Source organism: Rhincodon typus, chromosome 37 (assembly GCF_021869965.1).
Source record: "Rhincodon typus isolate 14 chromosome 37, sRhiTyp1.1, whole genome shotgun sequence".
Lineage (NCBI taxonomy): Eukaryota > Metazoa > Chordata > Chondrichthyes > Orectolobiformes > Rhincodontidae > Rhincodon > Rhincodon typus.
In genome coordinates, this window is record NC_063368.1 from 16,160,740 (window position 1) to 16,179,980 (window position 19,241).

General features: G+C 41.1%; 1 protein-coding gene across 1 annotated transcript in view; it reads left to right on the forward strand.

Moving 5' to 3' along the window:
- The window catches only part of LOC109924853 (kinesin-like protein KIF18A), a 69,241-nt gene extending 67,592 nt beyond the window's left edge, over positions 1-1,649 (forward strand). The window contains exons 17-18 of the mRNA XM_048617659.1: positions 34-114; positions 1,257-1,649. Of these exons, the coding sequence (XP_048473616.1) occupies positions 34-104 (71 nt within the window). The 3' untranslated portion in view covers positions 105-114; positions 1,257-1,649. The remainder of the gene's footprint in view (positions 1-33; positions 115-1,256) is intronic.
- Positions 1,650-19,241: the final 17,592 nt, after the last annotated feature.

Sequence of the window (19,241 nt, forward strand, 5' to 3'; positions counted from 1 at the left end):
GTTTTTAATTTTATCTTTATTCTCCTTCATTAGTTCTTCCTCAAACCAAAATGGCAGGTGGTTTGATCGTTGACTTACATTTCTACCATGTGAATTTACTTTAAAGTTTGGCAGGTAAATTTCATCCTCTGTACTGTTTTTTTATTATCCATTAAATGCAGAGGTAACCAGATCCAATTTTTGATCGTGAGTGGATATAAGACTCCCATGTTTACACCCTAGCCATATTTGCTAGTCTTTCTTAGTCTTAAATAAATTTAATTTTTTATATCTTGTGGCATCATAGAATGTTGTGGTCTTCATGTTTTCAAATTCCTGATGCTCAGCATGGAGCTGGACTGGTTCTTAACTGAATGAGAGCAGGTTATATGGACAGCCATGTGTTTGATTGGTTTTGATTGCTTGAAGGCACAGGGGAGGCAGTTTACAGAATGCATTTCCCATGTTGACCTTGGGATTTCCTGTCTCCCAGGAGATTCCATGGCTATGTTGACGTGTCAGTTCATAATGCTCCAGAAATGGAGTGTGGCTCAGGTTTGCTGGGGAAGCTGGGTTTGTTTTCCCTTTATTGGTAGAAGGCTGTGTTACCAGGCATATGAGTTGGTATTTGTTATCGCCGGAGCAGTTAGACCATTGATGAGAGAGGTGCAGCTACTGACTAGTCAATAGGATATTTTTAAACATCGTAGTTTCCTTTGCAACCTTCTTCTTTGTGTCAGTTGTGGCTCAGTGGTTAAGATGCTTATCTCTAAGTCAGATTGTTGAAGGTGCTGTCATTTGGATGAAACTTTACACCAAGCCCATGTTTGTTCCCTCAGGTGGATATTAAAAGTTTCATCACATTTTCAAAGGAGAGCAATGTAGTATCTGGTGTCCTTGCCGCTATTTATCCCTCAGTCATTATTTCATTGCAGATAGGCTGGTCAATATATCATTTAAGCTTTTGGAAGCTTACTGCACAAACTGGATGACAGTGTTTCAACGGTTGTATCGGTGACTTTATTCAAGTGGTACTTAATTGGCTATAAATCACTTTGGGGCAACTTGTGAAGTCTCTCTGTAAATTATGTAAATGCTAGTCTGTTATTTTAACCAACACATTTGCTCTTTCCCTTGTGAAAGCAGTAATTGTTGCTGGGATACAGATGCCCACTGCTCTCCTTAACTGTTTGAGCAAGGGAGGGAAACATCAGTGAAGTTTGATCTTGCCCTCAATGAACATGTAGTGCCTTTTGAAGTTGCTTTTTTTTCCACAGGTGGCTGCTTCGTGTTAGTTACGGCTGTCAGTATGACCCAGTGCCTTCAGATGAGAGACTGAGACTTTGAAAATGGGGCCAATTAATCCCAGCTTCATTTTGGAAAGCATTGACTGCAATGAGTTATGCAATTGAAGTATCAACAATGTCTTAAATGCATTCTGGAATACTATGTGAAATTCCATTAATCAAATTATTAATATTTTATTTAGAGTGTTCTCTGTGCAAGGTTTATCTGTGTTTGGCTGTGCTATTACCTGAAGCCTACTTTGTTGATAAAATCAATAAAATGATCCACAACAACCCTCTGGGACCAATGGACAAGGAGTCAAAGGCAAAAGAATGTTGCTTTGTTTGCAAACATCTGTGTGTAATATCACGCTAGCCATACTTAAAACCCATTAAACCTCAAACTCGGTAGGATTCCAAACCTGTTATCTTGATATATTTATCAGTACTGATTATGTTATTACAAATAGTTGTTATTTTAATTGTGTTAGTGTTTGGGTAAGGTTATCAAAGAGATCACGTTACAGTAAGATGTCCTTTGAGGCCACAAGGAGTGCTTTGATTCACAAATTGGGTGTGAATGATTCTTTTGGTTGGCCAATGACAAGCTTGTTTGCTGTAGTGAAATTAACATTTTTTAAAAGCCCTCTCTTTTACATATCTGGCAGCAGAATCAGGGGTCCTGACACAAACTATTTTCAACTGCTGTTTGTTTGCTTTTGCAAACCACATATTGGAATATGCTGTCCCAGTGGAGCAGAATACTTCCTAGTGGTTGAATAAATGACTTGCTCACCATTCTGTTGTATTGTTGAGAGGGTCCTTTGTGTTAACTGCTTTCTCTTGGCTGATTTGAATGTTGTATTTGGATGCTATGGAGAGTGAGGAGTTGAATCATTTGTCATAAAATACACACGCTGTGAATTACTCTGGAAGTTTCAAACTTTATGTGACTGGTCCAGTTAAATTTCTGGCCACCTTCTAATGGTGAGGCATTCAACATGGAAATGTCATTGTAAGTCCAGAGAAGATGATTGGACTGTTGTGGAAATTGTCACTTGTGTGGTGAACATGTTACTTGCCCTTAGCAGCCAGTCAGAATGTTGCACAGGCCTTGTTGTGTTCAGTCATAGACTGCTTAATAGCCTGAGGAGCTGATAATGAGACAACAAGGTGCAGGGCTGGATGAACACAGCACGCCAAGCAGCATCATAGGAGCAGAAAGGCTGACGTTTCGGGCCTCGACCCTTCATCAGAAAAGGGGGAGGGGAAGGGTGTTCCGAAATAAATAGGGAGAGAGGGGGAGGCGGATAGAAGATGGATAGAGGAGAGGATAGGTGGAGAGGAAACAGACAGGTCGAGGAGGCGGGGATGGATCCAGTAAAGGTGAGTGTAGGTAGGGAGTTAGGAAGGGGATAGGTCAGTCCAGGGAATGAGTTGTTTTGTGGACATTGAGTGGCTTCCCAGGCAATTCAGAGAGGAGCGACGAGTTAATCACATTGTTGTGGTTTTGCAATATCACGTAGGCATTGTTAGAGGCAGAAGACTTTCTCCCCTAAAGGATGTTAGTCAACCAGATTGGGTTGCTTTAAAAAAAACAATATGGTGGTTTTGTGGTTACTGTTACTGTATCAGTTTATGTTTTAAATTTATTTAACACATGGATTTAAATGCATTTAAATTCCCCATCTGCCTTGGAAGGGTCTGAACACATTATTTGTTAAATCCAGTAATCTAGTCAAAATGCTACTGTGCCTGGATTTACTATTCTTCAAAAGCTAATACATGTTAAGTGCTTAACAATTCTCAGTTGATGCTTTCTCTTAGTAATATGGAGACACTTTAAGTGCTAATTGGGATAGGTTTTGAACAGACCTAGCAACTAACTATTGGGCAAACATGAGGGCTGTGGGTCATCAGTCACAAGAAAAGTATACTCAAATTCAATCTGCAGGCTCATGGCCTGGCTAAGCCCTACTGAATATTACCATCAAGCCAAGGGATCAATCTTGGTTAAATGAAATGTGCAGGAGTGCATGCCAGGAGCAGCATTAGGCATACCTAAAAATGAGGTGTCAACCTAGTGAAGTCATGACATAGGACTATTACCATGCCAGACAGCATGAGGAGAAAGTGACAGAGCTAAGTGATTGCTCAAAAAAATCACGTCTCATCTAATCTCTACAATAACTCATGAGTGGATATTGCCAATGAAACAACTTGTTGGAGGGGAAGGCTACAAAAATATCCCAATCCACGGTGTGAGAAAATGCAGCACATCAGTGCAAAAGATAAGGCTGAAGTGTTAGAAAAATTTTCAACCAGATGTGCCGACTAGCTGAGCCATCTCAGCATGTGGACGACCCCAATATCACAGATGCCAGTCTTCAGCCAATTTGATTCACTCCAAGTGATAGCAAGAAATGGCAGAAGGCACTGGAAACTGCAAAGGATGTGGACCCTGGCAACATCCCAGCAATAGAGCTGAAGACCTGTGCTCAAGAATTTGCAGTGGCCTAGCCAAGCTGTCCTGTGTAGCTACAATACTAGCATCCAACCTGACAATTATTGCCCCATCAGTTTATCCTCTAAAACCAGAGAAGTTATGGAAGAGGACATAATGCTTTCAAGTAGCACTTCCTTAGCAATAACTTGCTCGCAGATGCTCAGCTTGGGTTCCACTAGCACCATTCAGTGCCTAGCCTCATTACAGCCTTAGTTCAAATGTGGACAAAAGCTGAAATCCATTGTGAGGTAAGAGTGACTGTCCTTGCCATTAAGGTCACACTTGACAGTGTGTGATCTCAAGGAGCCTTAGCAAAATAGCAGTTAATGTACAGGTTCAGGACAACTCTTGTAGGAGTTTCACAACGGTATCTCTTATGCCTAACCACTCAGCTCCTTTATCAATGACCTTCCCTCCATCATAAAGTCAGAAATAGGGATGTTCACTGATGATTGCACAATGTTAAGCACCATTCACGCTTCCGAAGCAGTTCATATCCAAGTGCAACAAGACTTGTCAGTCTAATCCTGGCTATATTCCAAGCGACAAGTAACATTTCTGTCACAGAAGTGCCTGGCAATGGCCATCTGCTATTAGAGAGAATCTAGCCATCGCCCCTTGACAGTCAATGGAATTACCATTGGTGAATTCCCCACAATTAAGTAGGAGTTACGGTTGACCATAAACTGATCTGACAAAGCCACGTAAATAGTGATTTCAAAAGCAAGTCAGATGCTGGGAGTCTGGTGGTGAGCAACTCCCCTCCTGATTCCCCAGAACCTGTCTGCTGAATACAAGGCACAAGTCAAGAGTGACAGAATACTCCCCACTTGCTTGGATGTGTGCAGCTCCAACAACACTAAGGCCAGATACCCTCCAAGTTCCTTGATTGGCAAAACATCCTCAAACATTCACTGTCTCCACTACAAGAGCTGTTGTTACAAGATGCACTGCAGAAATTCACCAAGGCTCTTGCCAAAGCACCTTCCAAACTCTCCACCATCTAGAAATTTGAGGACAGTGGATCCATGGGAACACTATCACCTGCAAGTTCCCTTGAAGCCACTTACTATCCTGACTTGAAATAAGTCAACCTTTCCTTCACTGTCACTGGGACATAATCCTGGAGCTTCAACCTTAACTGTGCTGCTGGTGTAGCTGCATCAAATGGACTGTATCAGTTCAAGAAGGCTGCCCACTACCAGCTTCTCAAGGACAATTAGGGATGGGCAGCAAAGCCCACATCCCCTGAAAGAATAAAATAAGTGGTGTAGGTTCTCTTTACTTTATCTTACTGCATGTTTGAGAAAGACAGCAAAAAAGGATACCTGCGGCTATTGATGCATGAGGTCAGTTTTGTTAGCTGGGCAGTTGGTTTATGATGCAGAGTGATGCCAACAGCATAGGTTCAATTCCTGCACTGGCTGAGGGTACAGTGAAGGACTCTTCTTCTCAACCTCTCTCTCCTTCAACCTCTCCCCTTAGCTGAGGCATGGTGATCCTTGGGTTAAACCACTACCATTTGTATCTTACGAGAGAGCGGCCCTACGGTCCAGTAGGACTATGATGGGACGTGACTAGTGCATTAGGAATTCACACCACTGTTCATCCTTTTTTGTGTGAGCTCTTTGCTCCTGTTGTGGTAGACGTAAACTACTTGGCTGTCTAAGGAAAAGAAGCTCTTGTCTTAAACAAGATATGATTTATTACACAGTAGCAACTATATACAGAGATCATGAGGAAAACGCAAATAATACGACTTATTCCTTTGAGATCCTTACATGTTCTCCCACCAAGTCCATATGACATCATCATAGTGGTGCTTAAGGCAATCCTTTGTTTTAACTCTTTCAGACCCTTGCATTCTATACAAACAGTTGCTATTGGAGGAAAAGATTTAAGAGTGCAGCTCTTAAACAAAATACCTCTACATTAACCTGGAGCAACACAGGGGAGTTGGAACCATGCAACAAAGAAGGAGGACGTTCAGTCCATAATGTACCTACAGGCACTTTGAAAAAGAATACCAAATTAGTACCCTTGCTTTCCCCTTATAGCTCTGCCAATTATCCCTTTCCAAGTATTTATCCAATTCCTCTTTGAATGTTTGTATTGAATCTGATTTCTCCATCCTTTTGGACTGTACATTCCACATCATTAAACTATTTTTTCAATGTACTAAATTGTTTATGTCCCATCGAGTTCTTTTGCCAAAAATCAATGGCCTCTGGTTATTAGCCCTCTTAGTGGAAGCAGCCTCCCTTGCTACTCATTATTTTGAACACTATTAATTCTTCGGTAAAACATCAACTCAGTCTTGCTGTATAAACACGTCGAAGAATTTCTGTAAAGATCTGATGTTTTCTTTCAGAGACAGGTGTGGTTTAACATAGACATCCTCAGGGTTAAACATCCCCACCATATAAAGCTGAGTAAGAATATCTTAACAAATATATATTCCACTGGCAATTTAAAAAAAAGTGAAAGTGGGGAGAAAAAGAATTTTATCTCCAAAACTTTGAAATTGCACCTCAGCTGAGTCGCTAATCCAATTATCCTGGCTTCCTCAGTATCTCGGATGCTAGGCTTCAGCCAGTTTGTTGAAATCATGTGGAGTGAATCAATCAGCTGATGCAACAAAAACTATGGACCCTCACGAATATTGCAAATCTCCAATACTATCGCAGCAATCAAGAATTAGCCATGCTCCTGGCCAGATTATAATGAGACTGCTATAATCCTACCATCTACCTAACAATAGAACAATGGCAAGTTATGTTCTATTCACAAAATGCAGGGCAAATTCAATTACGGCCATCTCCTGTCCCATTAGTGTATTCTCAAACCCGAGCAAAGTGATGGAAGGTGTTGTCAAATATCACTTACTCATTCACACTCTGTGCAACATTACTCAGTTTGGGTCCTGCCTGGAACACACAGCTCCAGACTTTGTTACAAGCCTTAGTAGAGTCATGGACAAAAAAGCTTGAATTGAAGAGGTGAGGTACATGTGTCTGCCCTTGACATCAAAGCTGCATTTGACCAAGTGGCATCAAGAAGTCCCTAACAAATTTTAAATAAGTGAGAAAAGAAGGCAACTTTCCACATGTTGGAGTTTACCAAGCACAAAAATAATTATGGTTTTTAGGGGCTAATTGTCTGATCCCCAGGACATCTTGGCAGGAATAAGATCAGCAATGGGAATGTTTACTAATAATTGCACATGATTCAACATATTCATGGTTCCTCCGGTATTGACCTGTTTGCATGCACAGACTTGGACAACATTCTGGGTTGGGCTGATAAATGGTAACATTCACACCATTGCACATGTTAAGCAATGAGTCTCCGAAATGAAAGAATCTAACCGTTAAAAGGTATTGTCATTATTGAATTCTTCGCTATGAATGTTGTGGTGCAGTGATGAGGGGTTGGGGGAATACCATTGAATAGAATCTGAGCTGCGCCAGCCATATCAATATTGTGGCTACGAGAGCAAGTCAAAGGGTAGGAATTCTTCAGTAAATAAGTCATTTCCTCACCAAAGCTGTCCATCATCCACAAGGTACGGATGTGATGGTATCTTCATCAGGTTGGATAAACGGACCTCCAACGATAGTCATGAAGCTCAACATCATTCACAACAAAGCAGCTTACTTGATCAGTAATCTGTCCACCAGCTTCAGCATTCACACCCTTCAACATCAGTGTATTGTAGCAGTGTGTGTACTGTCTACATGCGCTGCAAATATTCATCAAGGCTTCTTCGAAAGCACCTTCTAAACCAAGACCTAATACCACCTGGAAAAACAAGGGCGGCAGACACATAGGAATATGCAACCTACAAGTATCCCTGCAAACCACACACCATCCTTGATTTGGAATTACATTGCCATGCCCTCATTGACCCTCAGTCCAAATTACAGAAATCCATTCCTATCAGCATTGTGCATGTTGCTGTGCAAGATGGACTTGAAAGAGAGAGCTCACCACCTTTGTGTAAGCATTTGGAGAAGGACAACAAATGCTGGCCTTGACCAATGGTGCTCAAATTCCAAAAATGAGTCTTTTTTTTAAAATACAGTTTTTCCTTTCAGGTATTAAACTTTATCCTTGGCCTATAGTATCATTTGTATTTTGCTGTTAATATTAAGATGGCGAATTTACAGGACAAAAACAGACCATTCAGCTGAACCGCTCCGTGCCTGTATTTATGGTCCACAAAAGTGTCCTTCACCCTACTTGATCTGAGCAGAAATTCTGTTCCTTTCTCTCTCGTGTACTTAACTAACTTTGTTAAATGCATCTATGTTATTCCATGTGGGGTCAAGTTACATTTTTTAACCAATCTGAGTAACTATATTTCTCCTGAATTTCTCATTTAATTTATGAAGGATTGTCTTATATTTATCTAATTTTGGACTCCGCAACAAGCACAAACTATTTTCTCTGTCTATCCTTTCAAGCCCCTCTATAAGTTTCAAGAATAGGTCTCTGCTTTACTGGAGAAGGAAGCCCTAATTTGTTCAGTCTTCCCTAAGCATAACTTTCTACCAGTTACTTTGTTTTAATGGCACACGTTTAGCTTCTTGAGCTTTTGAAGTAAATGAATTAAAAACTGAACTCATGTTTTTGTGGTGCATTAATTATTTCTGAGTAATTTACAAAGTGATGCCCCCAAAACGTGCAGGTTAATTAAGGGATCCATATTTGTCACAGTTTAAGCACAGTTTATGTATAAGTGCTGAGCACAGCTATGTTGTGCATGTGTCTTGTATATGTCATTGTACACTTATGTGAATTATTCTATGATGGCCATTGGAAAAAGTTTGCAATTGCATGTGTTCTCTAGAGGACTGTCTGAACTTGAACATTACAACTGAGCTATGGGGGAGGGACTGCTTCTTTCACATGGCACACATTGGCTGTGTTCTTGCAGGAAGCTGGAATTTTAACTTACAGCAATTATATCGGGTTATATAAAAATAGGTGGGGGGGAAACCATCCAGTTGCATGTAAGAGTACTTCTTGATGTAAAGGCTAAAGAAAAAGAGTAAAAGAGGCAGGTGCTAAGAATGACACAAAGAATCTGCAAGAGGCATATATGCAGGTTAAGCAAGTGGGCCAAAGCTTGCAGATGGACAATGCGGGAAAATTAGAGACATACAGCATGGAAACAGACATCTCGGTCCAACCAGCCCATGCCGAACGTAATCCCAAACTAAACTAGTCTCACCTGCCTGCTCCTGGCCCATACCCCTCCAAATATTTCATATTCATGTGCTTATCCAAATGTCTTTTAAACTTTGTAATTGTGTTGACATCCACCACTTCCTCAGGAAGTTCATTCCACGTGCAAACCTGTGTAAAAATGTGAGATTACGCACTTTGGCAGAATAGAAGAGTTGAATATTGTTTAAATGGAGAAAGATAGCTGAGAGCTAAAGCACTGAAGGATTTGAGGGTTCAGTGGGGTCCTTTCTTTCAAAGGGGATGATGCATAAAAATAGGAAAGTTATTAGCCAGGCTGAAGTACTGTGAACTGGTTTGGGCTCCTTATCCAAGGAAAGATATACTGGTATTGGAGGCAGTCCACAGAAAGTTCACTAGGTTAATCCCGGGAACAGAGGGACTGTGTTATGAGGAGAGGATGAGTCCGCTGGAGTTTAGAAGAGTGAGAGACGCTCTTATTGAAGCAAATGAGATTCGTAGAGAACTCAACAGGGTAGATGTGCAAAGATTGTTGCTACTTGTGGGAGAGTCTAGAACCAGAGGGCGTGGTCTCAGAATAAAGGGTTGCCCATTTAAGTTAGAGACTGGGTTGTTAAATATATTCAAGGTTGAGATAGATTTTTAATCAGTAAGAGAATTCTCCACTTTTGGTCCCTGGGGTTGTAAAATCCACATTCTAACCACCCGTAGGGTAAAGAAGCTTCTTCTGGGTTCTGATTGGTTTTCTGGAGAAGGGTCCCGACCCGAAACATCAACTTTCCTGCTTCTCTGATGCTGCCTGACCTGCTGTGATCTGCAGCATCTATTGTTTTCAAAGTTCATGGTCTTCACCAGGCAATGGGGGGATTTGAATCCATGCCCCTAGAACAATAGCCTGAGGTTCTAGATTACTAGTTTAGTGATATCATCTACCCAAAATGAGTGTAGTGTGGACAGATGTGAAAGGTTATTTTCTGAGTGTAGATATGTGAAACATGGATTAATGCTGAAAAAAGACAATTTCAAAACTAGATAGTTACATGAAGGCAAAAGGAGAAGGACATGTTGAAAAGGTGATATTGTATAAAATCAGGGTGCCAGGAGGTTTGTTTGGAGCATAAACCAGATGGGTTGAATCGTCTGCTTCTATGCTATAAATCCTACCTAGTTTTGTCAGACACCAAACAGCTCTCTCTTCTCATACAATATAATCTATAGGAAGGATGTTGTTAAACTTGAGAGAGCGCAGAAAAGATTTACAAGGATGTTGCCGGGACTGGAGAGTTTGAGCTATAGGGAGACGCTGAATTGGCTGGGGCTATTTTCCCTAGAGATTCGGATACTGAGGGGTGACCTCATAGAGGTTTATAAAGTCATGAGGGGCATGGATAGGCTGAATAGCCAAGGTCTTTTACCGAGGGTGGTGGAGTCCATAACTAGGTTTAAGGTGAGAGGGCAAAGATTTAAAAACGACCTGAGAGAAGGGTGCATGTGAGTCTAGAATGATCTGCCATAGGAGGTGGTGGAGGCTGGCATAATGACAACAGTTAAAATGCATCTGGTTGGGTATATGAATGGGAAGGGTTTAGAGGGATATGGGCTAAATACTGGCAAATGGGACTAGGTCAGATTGAGATGTCTGGTTGGCACGGGTGAGTTGGATCGAAGGATCTGTTTCCGTGCTGTATGATTCTATGATTCTAAGTCTTGTTCTCCCTTTACCTTGGTATTCATGCAAATTATCCTGATGGGTGCAAGATGAAAAGCTTCAATAAAATGTGTCTTTTTCAGTAACACTGAAGTTCTGTATGACCAAACAACAACTTGGTATTCAAATGGCTGTTGTTTGTCTTATTTAAATGTCGGAATTATGGAATGCTGCAACATAAGTAGCAGCCATTTGGCCCATCTTACCCGCACTGGCTCCTTGCCAGAGCTATCCAATCGATTCGCTTACTCTTTCCAACTGGTCCTGTAAAATTATTTTCTTCCCTGTTTTTTTTGTAGGATATTGTTCACCTAACCAATTGCAAAACTGCAATTCATCTTCATCAGTGTCTTTTCACCAATCGTGATATTGCCTCAAGCCCAACGCTGAGACCTACCTTTCCTGCAATCAAAAGCCACAAAGTTCACTGTTGATAGAGTGGATTCCCAGTTATGATATTGGATCCAACTGATTTACAGGTAGAAAGCCAACTGTGCAGAATTCTGTAGGATTTATAGCTTTCAAACAGGCTGTTCAGCCCATTTACACTCCAAAAGAACCTCCTTGCTCCCCGAATTTATATTGTCTAATGAGCACATCTTCTTTCGCCCAAGTGCAAATATCTGCTTGCTCTGGTTATGGTCAGTCATAATCAAAATGAATGATGGATCAGACTCAAAGAGCAAAATGGCCTACTCTTGCTCCTATTTTCTATGTTTTGTCTGATGGACAATGGATGTTCTACTTCTTGTTTTCATATATGAGACTTCTGCGGGCTAATGTTACTTTTAAAAAGGACAGATATTGAATTAAAATGACTGCTGGGATCACCTGACCAGGTTAACCAAAGTTCACAAAACTACCAGACTGAGGTGCAACTGATATTGTTAAAAGGCACTAAAACTCAGATCTGTATCTCTGGGACAAATCACACCTCTTCTTTAAGTTACACGTTGAGATGAAAGTTATTTGCAAATACTCCGGCTTGAAATCAAACAAGGATGCCAGATACACAACAGCTTTGGAGGAACAAAAGGATGCGAAAAAGAAATATGAACTAAGACCATCAGAGAGGCTAGAAGCATCTCTCTGACTATGTTTCTCATCATCTCAGAAAACAGTACCTGATGAGAAAGGAACTTGGGAGAATGATGGCTCATTGTTAGTACTGCTGCCTCACAGTGCCTGGTACCCGGGTTCCATTCCACATTCTCCCTGTGTCTGCGTGGATTTCCTCCGGGTGCTCCGGTTTCCTCCCACAGTCCAAAGATGTGCAGGTTAGGGTGGATTGGCCATGCTAAATTGCCCCATAGTGCCTAGGGTTGTGCAAACTAGGGGTGTTAGCTGTGGGCAATACAGGGTTACAAGGATAAGGTGAGTCTGTATAGGATGACCTTCGAAGGGTCATTGTGGACTCTATGGGCCGAACGGTCTGCTTCCTCACTGTAGGGATAGCAAAACTAATCACTCAAGTTATCTATGTATCCTGCATCTTGTAGAGTTAGTAATTAACTAACTGGCTTCCTGTCTAAAAACTAACATTTGAAAGACTCTGAGGACTTATATATTGCTTTGTCTTATTTCTCTCTGTCTGTACCAGACACCGTCCCTTTTAAACGTGTTACCTGTATTTGTGCGTGTGTATTTCAGGTTGCATCTTTACTCTTTTTATAGGATTAGTCGGGATTAAAATTCTTTTTTCTTTCACGCAAGACAAGCTTGTAATTTGGCTCCTTTATTTGATATAGTTAATTACATTTTAGTGGAAGCTGCACGCTGAATTAGAAATAAAAAATAGTTGTCACGACCTACCAAAAGTGGTTAAGAAGATGGGAGCCAATCACCTCTACTCACCTGATTGTGCTTATGTTCGTCTGTTATTCTCTACTTTTGGTCCCTGGGGTTGTAAAATCCACATTCTAACCACCCGTAGGGTAAAGAAGCTTCTTCTGGGTTCTGATTGGTTTTCTGGAGAAGGGTCCCGACCCGAAACATCAACTTTCCTGCTCCTCTGATGCTGCCTGGCCTGCTGTGTTCCTCCAGCTCCATACTGTGTTATCTCTGACTCCAGCATCTACAGTTCTTATCTCTTCTGGTTTCTGATTGGATTTATTAGTAACTATCTTATATTTATGATCCTACTTTTGGATTCTTCCACAAGTGGAAACTTTCATAATTTTAAGGTTTGCCATTTATGTCACATTTTAGAAATAAGAGCCCCCAGCCTCTTCGGTCTTTTCTGATATGTCCAACTTTCCCATTCTTATGTCCTTCTTCTTGTGCCTAAATGTAAAGGTTAAGGAGCCTGTTTGGAAGAAGAAAAATCTTACCTGATCTCAGAGACTGTAAGGTGTAATTTTGTCAACTTGTACGTTCGCCAGATTCTGGTGCACCAATGTTGATTGAAGCAATTTGTTTTGTTAACTTATTTCATTTTGTTTGCTTTGTCCAGTTCTGGTTGCCCTGTTAAAGGAAGGATATTTGATTTATTGTTGTCACATGTACCTAAGTACAGTGAAAGGTTTTGTTTTTTGAGCAGTACAGGCAGATCATAACATACAAGGAGATGAGATCATTGGGTGCTTAGGGACAGAGCAAGGCAACAACTGCACAGAAGGTGCACAAAAGCAAGCTCAGCATTAGATTTTATTATTAAGCTGGATAGGGTTCGGAAGAGATTTACCAGGATGTTGCCAGGACTGGGGGTGGTGGGGGCGATTGTGGCTTGAGTTACAAGGAGAGGCTAGATAGGTTGGGACTTTTTTTCACTGGAGCATAGGAAGTTGAGAGGTGACCTTATAGAGGTTTATAAAATCATGAGGGGTATAGATAGGGTGATTAGCAAGGATCTTTTCCATAGGGTGGGGGATTTCAACATTAGGGAGCATATTTTTAAGGTAAGAGAAGAAAGAATTTATAAAGACATGAGGGGCAAATTTTTTACACAGAGCATGTGGAATGAACTTCCAGAGGAAGTGGTAGATGCGGGTACAGTTACAACATTTAAAAGACATTTGGATGACTATATGAATAGGAAACGTTTGGAGAAATATGGACCATGTACAGGCAGGTGGGACTTGTTTAGCTTGGGATTGTGGTTGGCATGGACTGGTTGGATCGAAGGGTCTGTTTCCGTGCTGTATAACTCTATACCTGGCTGGATCACATTGACCCTAGGAGTGCATATTTCCAACCAGCTATTTATTTGTAACGTGGGCACATTAAGGAAGCAGGTGAAAGAGGAAAAATCTACCAGCAAAAGTCTCCCGTGAATGCAAGTTTTTTTTAAAATATTCCTTCCTATGAATGCTGCTACTTAAGACTTAACATGCGCCCACGTGCTATTACTTAGAGCTCTCCATAAGCTAGTTGTGGCTCGCAAAAAGCTGAGCAGATCCTACTTGGACTTCTGAAAGCTGAAACTTCAAAACAAATACTGGAGAATCCCAACTGGAGCTTGTACTGGAATTTTAAGATTGTAGGCATATGGTTTCAAATGTCTCAATGATTCTTGACCTATAAGACAGATTGTCATTCAATCAAAGTTCCCAACACTGCTACCTCTGCATTCCAGACCAGCATGATGAGAGATCCTGAATTTAGACATGGTTTTGGTTGGGGGGGAAGCAACTTTCAACAGACCAAATGGAGACATGTCCATCATCAAATGATTCTGACATTTGAGGAGAACAGAGTTAAGTCAATAGTCACTTGGATGATAATGATCTGATTGGGAATTGTCAGCACGTATTGGCAAATGGGAATTCATGTTCGACAAACCTGTTGGAGAGATTGCTAACAAAATTGATAATGGAGAGCCAATGAATGTGGTATATTTAGATATTCGGAAGGCTTTTGTTCAAGACTCTGTAGGAGGCTGGCCAAAAATAATTTAATGCATTTTAAATAGGTGGTAATGTACCAACTGGCTGGTAGTTATAGTAGTAAAACATCCTGAAAAACATCACAGAATGGGTTTCAACAAAAGTTTACAGTAAGCTGTGTAAGGAGATATTTGGACAGGTTAGACATAGGTAGAAATACCTTCAAAGAAAGGAGAGAGAGCCTGAGGGAGGAAACTCTTGAACTCAGATCATTGACAGCTGAAAGCAAAGGGACCAATGGTGGACTGATGAAAATCAGAGATGGGCAAGGGCAGGTTTTGGAGGACTGCAGAGATTGTAAAGAGGGCTGGAGAAGATTACAGAGTCGGTGAGGAATTTACTGGCACCTTGACCTTATGTGCTGCTTGGCGCTTGTTCTGAACTCTTATTTGTATCTTTCTATGCAGAATTACAATTCCCTTGTACATAATACCGCCAGCATTTCTATGTAAAAGACCAAACTCTATCTTGTTATCTTTTTTATACTGGGCATGAAACCAAAAGGAGCACTGCACCAAAGTTCTTGTTGCAACCTGAATTTTGACTTGTTTGGTCATTTTATACATCTTTTGAATTTTTTTTTGACTTTATGACATTGCATCACCCAGGCTGATTCATCTTTCTTGTGCCAAGCTGGTTTGAAGTACAAGTCTAACTACAGACTTAAATCAACCCATCAAAAGACACCGAATCTTCGCAATGTTTGGGAGGTCTTGCCAGCAATAAACTTCTAAAGTGAGTGCAGATGGATTTGACAAAACAATCATTATCTCTGCACACCAGCACTTCTGAAGAAGGGTCACTTGACCCAAAAGGTTAAGTCTCCACGGATGCTGTGAGACCAGCTGAGTTTTTCCAGCGATTTCTGTTTTCGTTTCTAATTTCTGATTTCCAGCATCTGCAGTTCTTTTGTTTTGTTTTTGTTTAATCATTATTCACTTTGGAATGAGCTGCCAGAGGAAGTGGTGGAGGATGGTACAATTGCAACATTTAAAAGGCATCTGGATGGGTATATGAAAAGGAAGGCTTTAGAGGGATATGGGCCAAATGCTGGCAAATGGGACTAGATTATTTTCAGATATCTGGTCAGCATGGACAAGTTGGACCGAAGAGTCTATTTCTGTGCTGTACATCTGTATGATTCTGATTTGTCTTGAAACTATAGTGAAGGTTCAGAGAAGCTCCTAGATGAAGTAAAGCCATTTGCAGGTTCTTCCATGTTAAGCATTTTTAACCTGATCATAAATGCTTCTTAAGCCTTCAGGTGAAGCAGCTTGGGGAAGGGAGTTGGCACCAAAGATTGCAGCAGGAGGGAAGATGACCATATTAGAATGCTTAGTTGGGCAGTCTACAGCTAGAGGTGAACCATAGTGAACTGCCATGGTATAGGCTTTGCTTCCTGCAGTGCAAAGCTTATAGTTAGCTCCTGTAACATAAGTTCTAGATGTGGATAACACGGCATTGAAAGATTCAGTAGACATTTATTACAGCTTCTAATATATATAAATATTGGTCTATATTAGGGTCATATTATAATATTGTGTGCACTTCGACATCTTTGCAAATAAGCTACTCAGTCACCAATGTATCATGCTTCAAGTGGCCCCAGTTAAGTCTGAGACCCCCATTACCCTCAGGCTACGTGCTCTGATAAGGTGAGGATATCACAAGCTTGTGTCTTGAAAGATATGCTGCATACCAACTGTGAGATATAACAACAAAGGATGTTGTTGTTCAGATTAAGTGATCGGAATGTGAGAATGGCAGAAAAATAGTGTGTCTACGTGGGAATTCGAAAGGACGGACAGTCCCACTGGGTTGGGGGGAGGGGAGAGAGGACATGGTGACACAGAATGTAACATGTAGGGCTAAAAGAAAGGGAAGGAATGGGAGTGAGTTCACAATCTGAAGGTGTTGAACTCAATGTTAAGTCCAGAAGGTTGTAAAGTGCCTAGTCTGAAGGTGAGATGTTGTTCCTCCAGTTTGCGCTGATTTGCTGGAACACTGCAGCACGCCGAGGACAGACAAGTAAGGCATGCCAGAAGGACGCTGTGTTAAAGTGACTGGCTACAGGAAGGTCAGGACCATGCTTGCACAAGGACCGGAAGTTTTCTGCAAAGCGGTCACCCAGTCTGTGTTTGGTTTCTCCAATGTAGATGCAGACACATTGGGTGCCACGAGTGCAAAGACCAGATTGGAGGAGGTACAAGTGAACTGCTGCTTCACCTGGAAAGACTGTTTAGGCCCTTGGGTGGTGAACAGGGAGACAGGTATCCTAACTTCTTAATCTATCTTCATCACTGAAGTTTCTCATTCTTGGAACCATTCTTGTAAATTGCTTCTGCACTGCATTCATACCTTCCTTATAAAGTGGCACCCAAACTGTAGACAATTGATCATTTGCAGTGAGCACAGTGACCACACAGAGAACTCTATTCAATGTCTACAGTCTGGAGTAGAATTATTCTACTGTTAGGTATCCAACCCACACGAGTAAAGACCACCTTAACCCACATTAAAGCACCTTTCATCAGCTTATGTAGAGAAGTATTCTTGACTCGTGGAGTGGACAAACAATATTGCTGTGGAGTAGAGAAAGTAGTAATAGTAGCAATGGCTGCCTTTGAAGCATCAATGTGATTAATTCATAGATCTGGGTTAGAAAGTGAAATAAAGCATGGCATTGTTAACTCATCAGTCCCAGTCCTCCATAGGCCATTTACAACACATTGCCTCATAGAAATTCTTTCCCAGTCACTGACAACATTAATCGGGAAGTCCTGGCTCCATTAAGCTATATGCTTGAAGAAATTCCATCTCAACTCAAGTCTTGCTCGGGTCTTGTTAATTCTGAACTTCTGTGATCTAATTGTTGACAGTTCAGTTGAATAATTCACTTGTATCCACATTACCTGCTGCTCTCTGTCTTGTTAAAATTTGGATCACATGTCCGCGATTGTCTTCACTTGTTGAACCAGTCGTAGCCTAAGCTGTAAATAACATAATCACTACTCCTTGCTGATTCTTCTTCATCTTCTCCTTTTGAGGTAGATTGACCATAAAACATAAAACAGTACAGGATCAGGCCCTTTGGCCCTGTGCCAGCTATGATGCCATTCTAAAGTAAAACCCATCTGCCTGCTCATGGTCTATATCCCTCTATTCCCTGCCTATTCATATGTCTATCTAAATCCCTCTGAAACATTCCTATTGTATCTGCTTCTGCCAATTTCCCTGGCAGCACAATCCAAGCACCTACCACCCCCTGTGTAAAAAGATTGCCCCTCATATCTACTTTAAACACTCCCAGTCTCACCTTAAACCTATACATTTGACATTCCCACTCGAGGAAAAAGACTCAGACTATCCACCCTATTGATGCTACTCATAATTTTATATACTTCTATCAAGTCGTCCCTCAGCTTTTGATGCTCTTAATTTATAGCTAGTACATTCTAATCCAGGCAACATCCTGGTAAACGTCTTTTTGCACACCCTCTTCAAAGTTTCCACATCCTTCCTATAGTGCGGTGAACAGAACTTCACACACCATAACTCCAAACGTAGCCCAACTAAACTTTTATACAGCTGCAACATGACTTGCCAACTTTAATACTCAATGCTTGAACTAATGAAGGCAAGCATGCTATATGCCTTCATTACAACCTTGTGCTGCCACTTTCAGAGAGATATGGACTTGCATCCCAAGATCCCTCTGTGTCTCAAAACCATGTGGATCATTTGAAAGATTCTGAGAGAAGATTTTCCACATGATAATTGAAGTTCTTGTACTTGATTGACTTTGATAGCTTTGCGTTGACTGGACACTTTCCGGGAATGATAAATAATTTGGTCCAGATATATTTCCATCTGTGTCAATGAACTCCATTCATTTGTTCGAGAATCTGGAGATAAAGACTTTGCTTGCTTCTATGGTGTATTTTGTGAGCTACCTATGGCTCAAAGTGTTTCATAGCTATTTAAGTAAAGGTGAAATTACCATAATCCCAGAAAAGGCAGCTCTCTCATCAGAGAGAGAGAGAAGGAGAGAGATGACCAGTGGTGGTTGAACCTGAGTGTCACCACACCTCAGGTGAGGGAGAAGTTGAAAAGGAGAGTCCTTCATGTAGGAATTGAACCCACACTGTTGGTGTCACTCTTAGCAAACCAGCTGTCAAAACCAATGAAATGTAGACACTGTTGTAATGTAAATGAGAAATGTACATTAAATATGATTGAATTCAAAGTATAGTTCATTTCCACCTGTAGGGGGAGGTGATGGTGTTATCCGTAGACAATTGAACCAGAGACCCAGATAATGATCCAGGTTTGAATCCTGCCAGTGACAGAGGGTTGAATTTTAATTCAATAAAAAACCAGAATTAAGAATCTAATGATGACCGTGGAACTGCTGTGGATTGTCAGAAAAACCCACCTGCTTCACTCATGTCCTTCCTTTAAGGAAGAAAACGACTGCCCTTGACTGGTCTGTGCTACATGTGACTCCAAACCCACAACAAAGTGACTCTTGAACCACCCTCACCCCAGCCCCTGAGCAATTAGGAATGAGCAATAAAAACTTGGCCTAGCCAAGCCCAGCACTGTGAATGAGCACGTAAAAATATTTCTGTAAATATAAATCTCTCTACCTCCAAAGTCTTTCCATT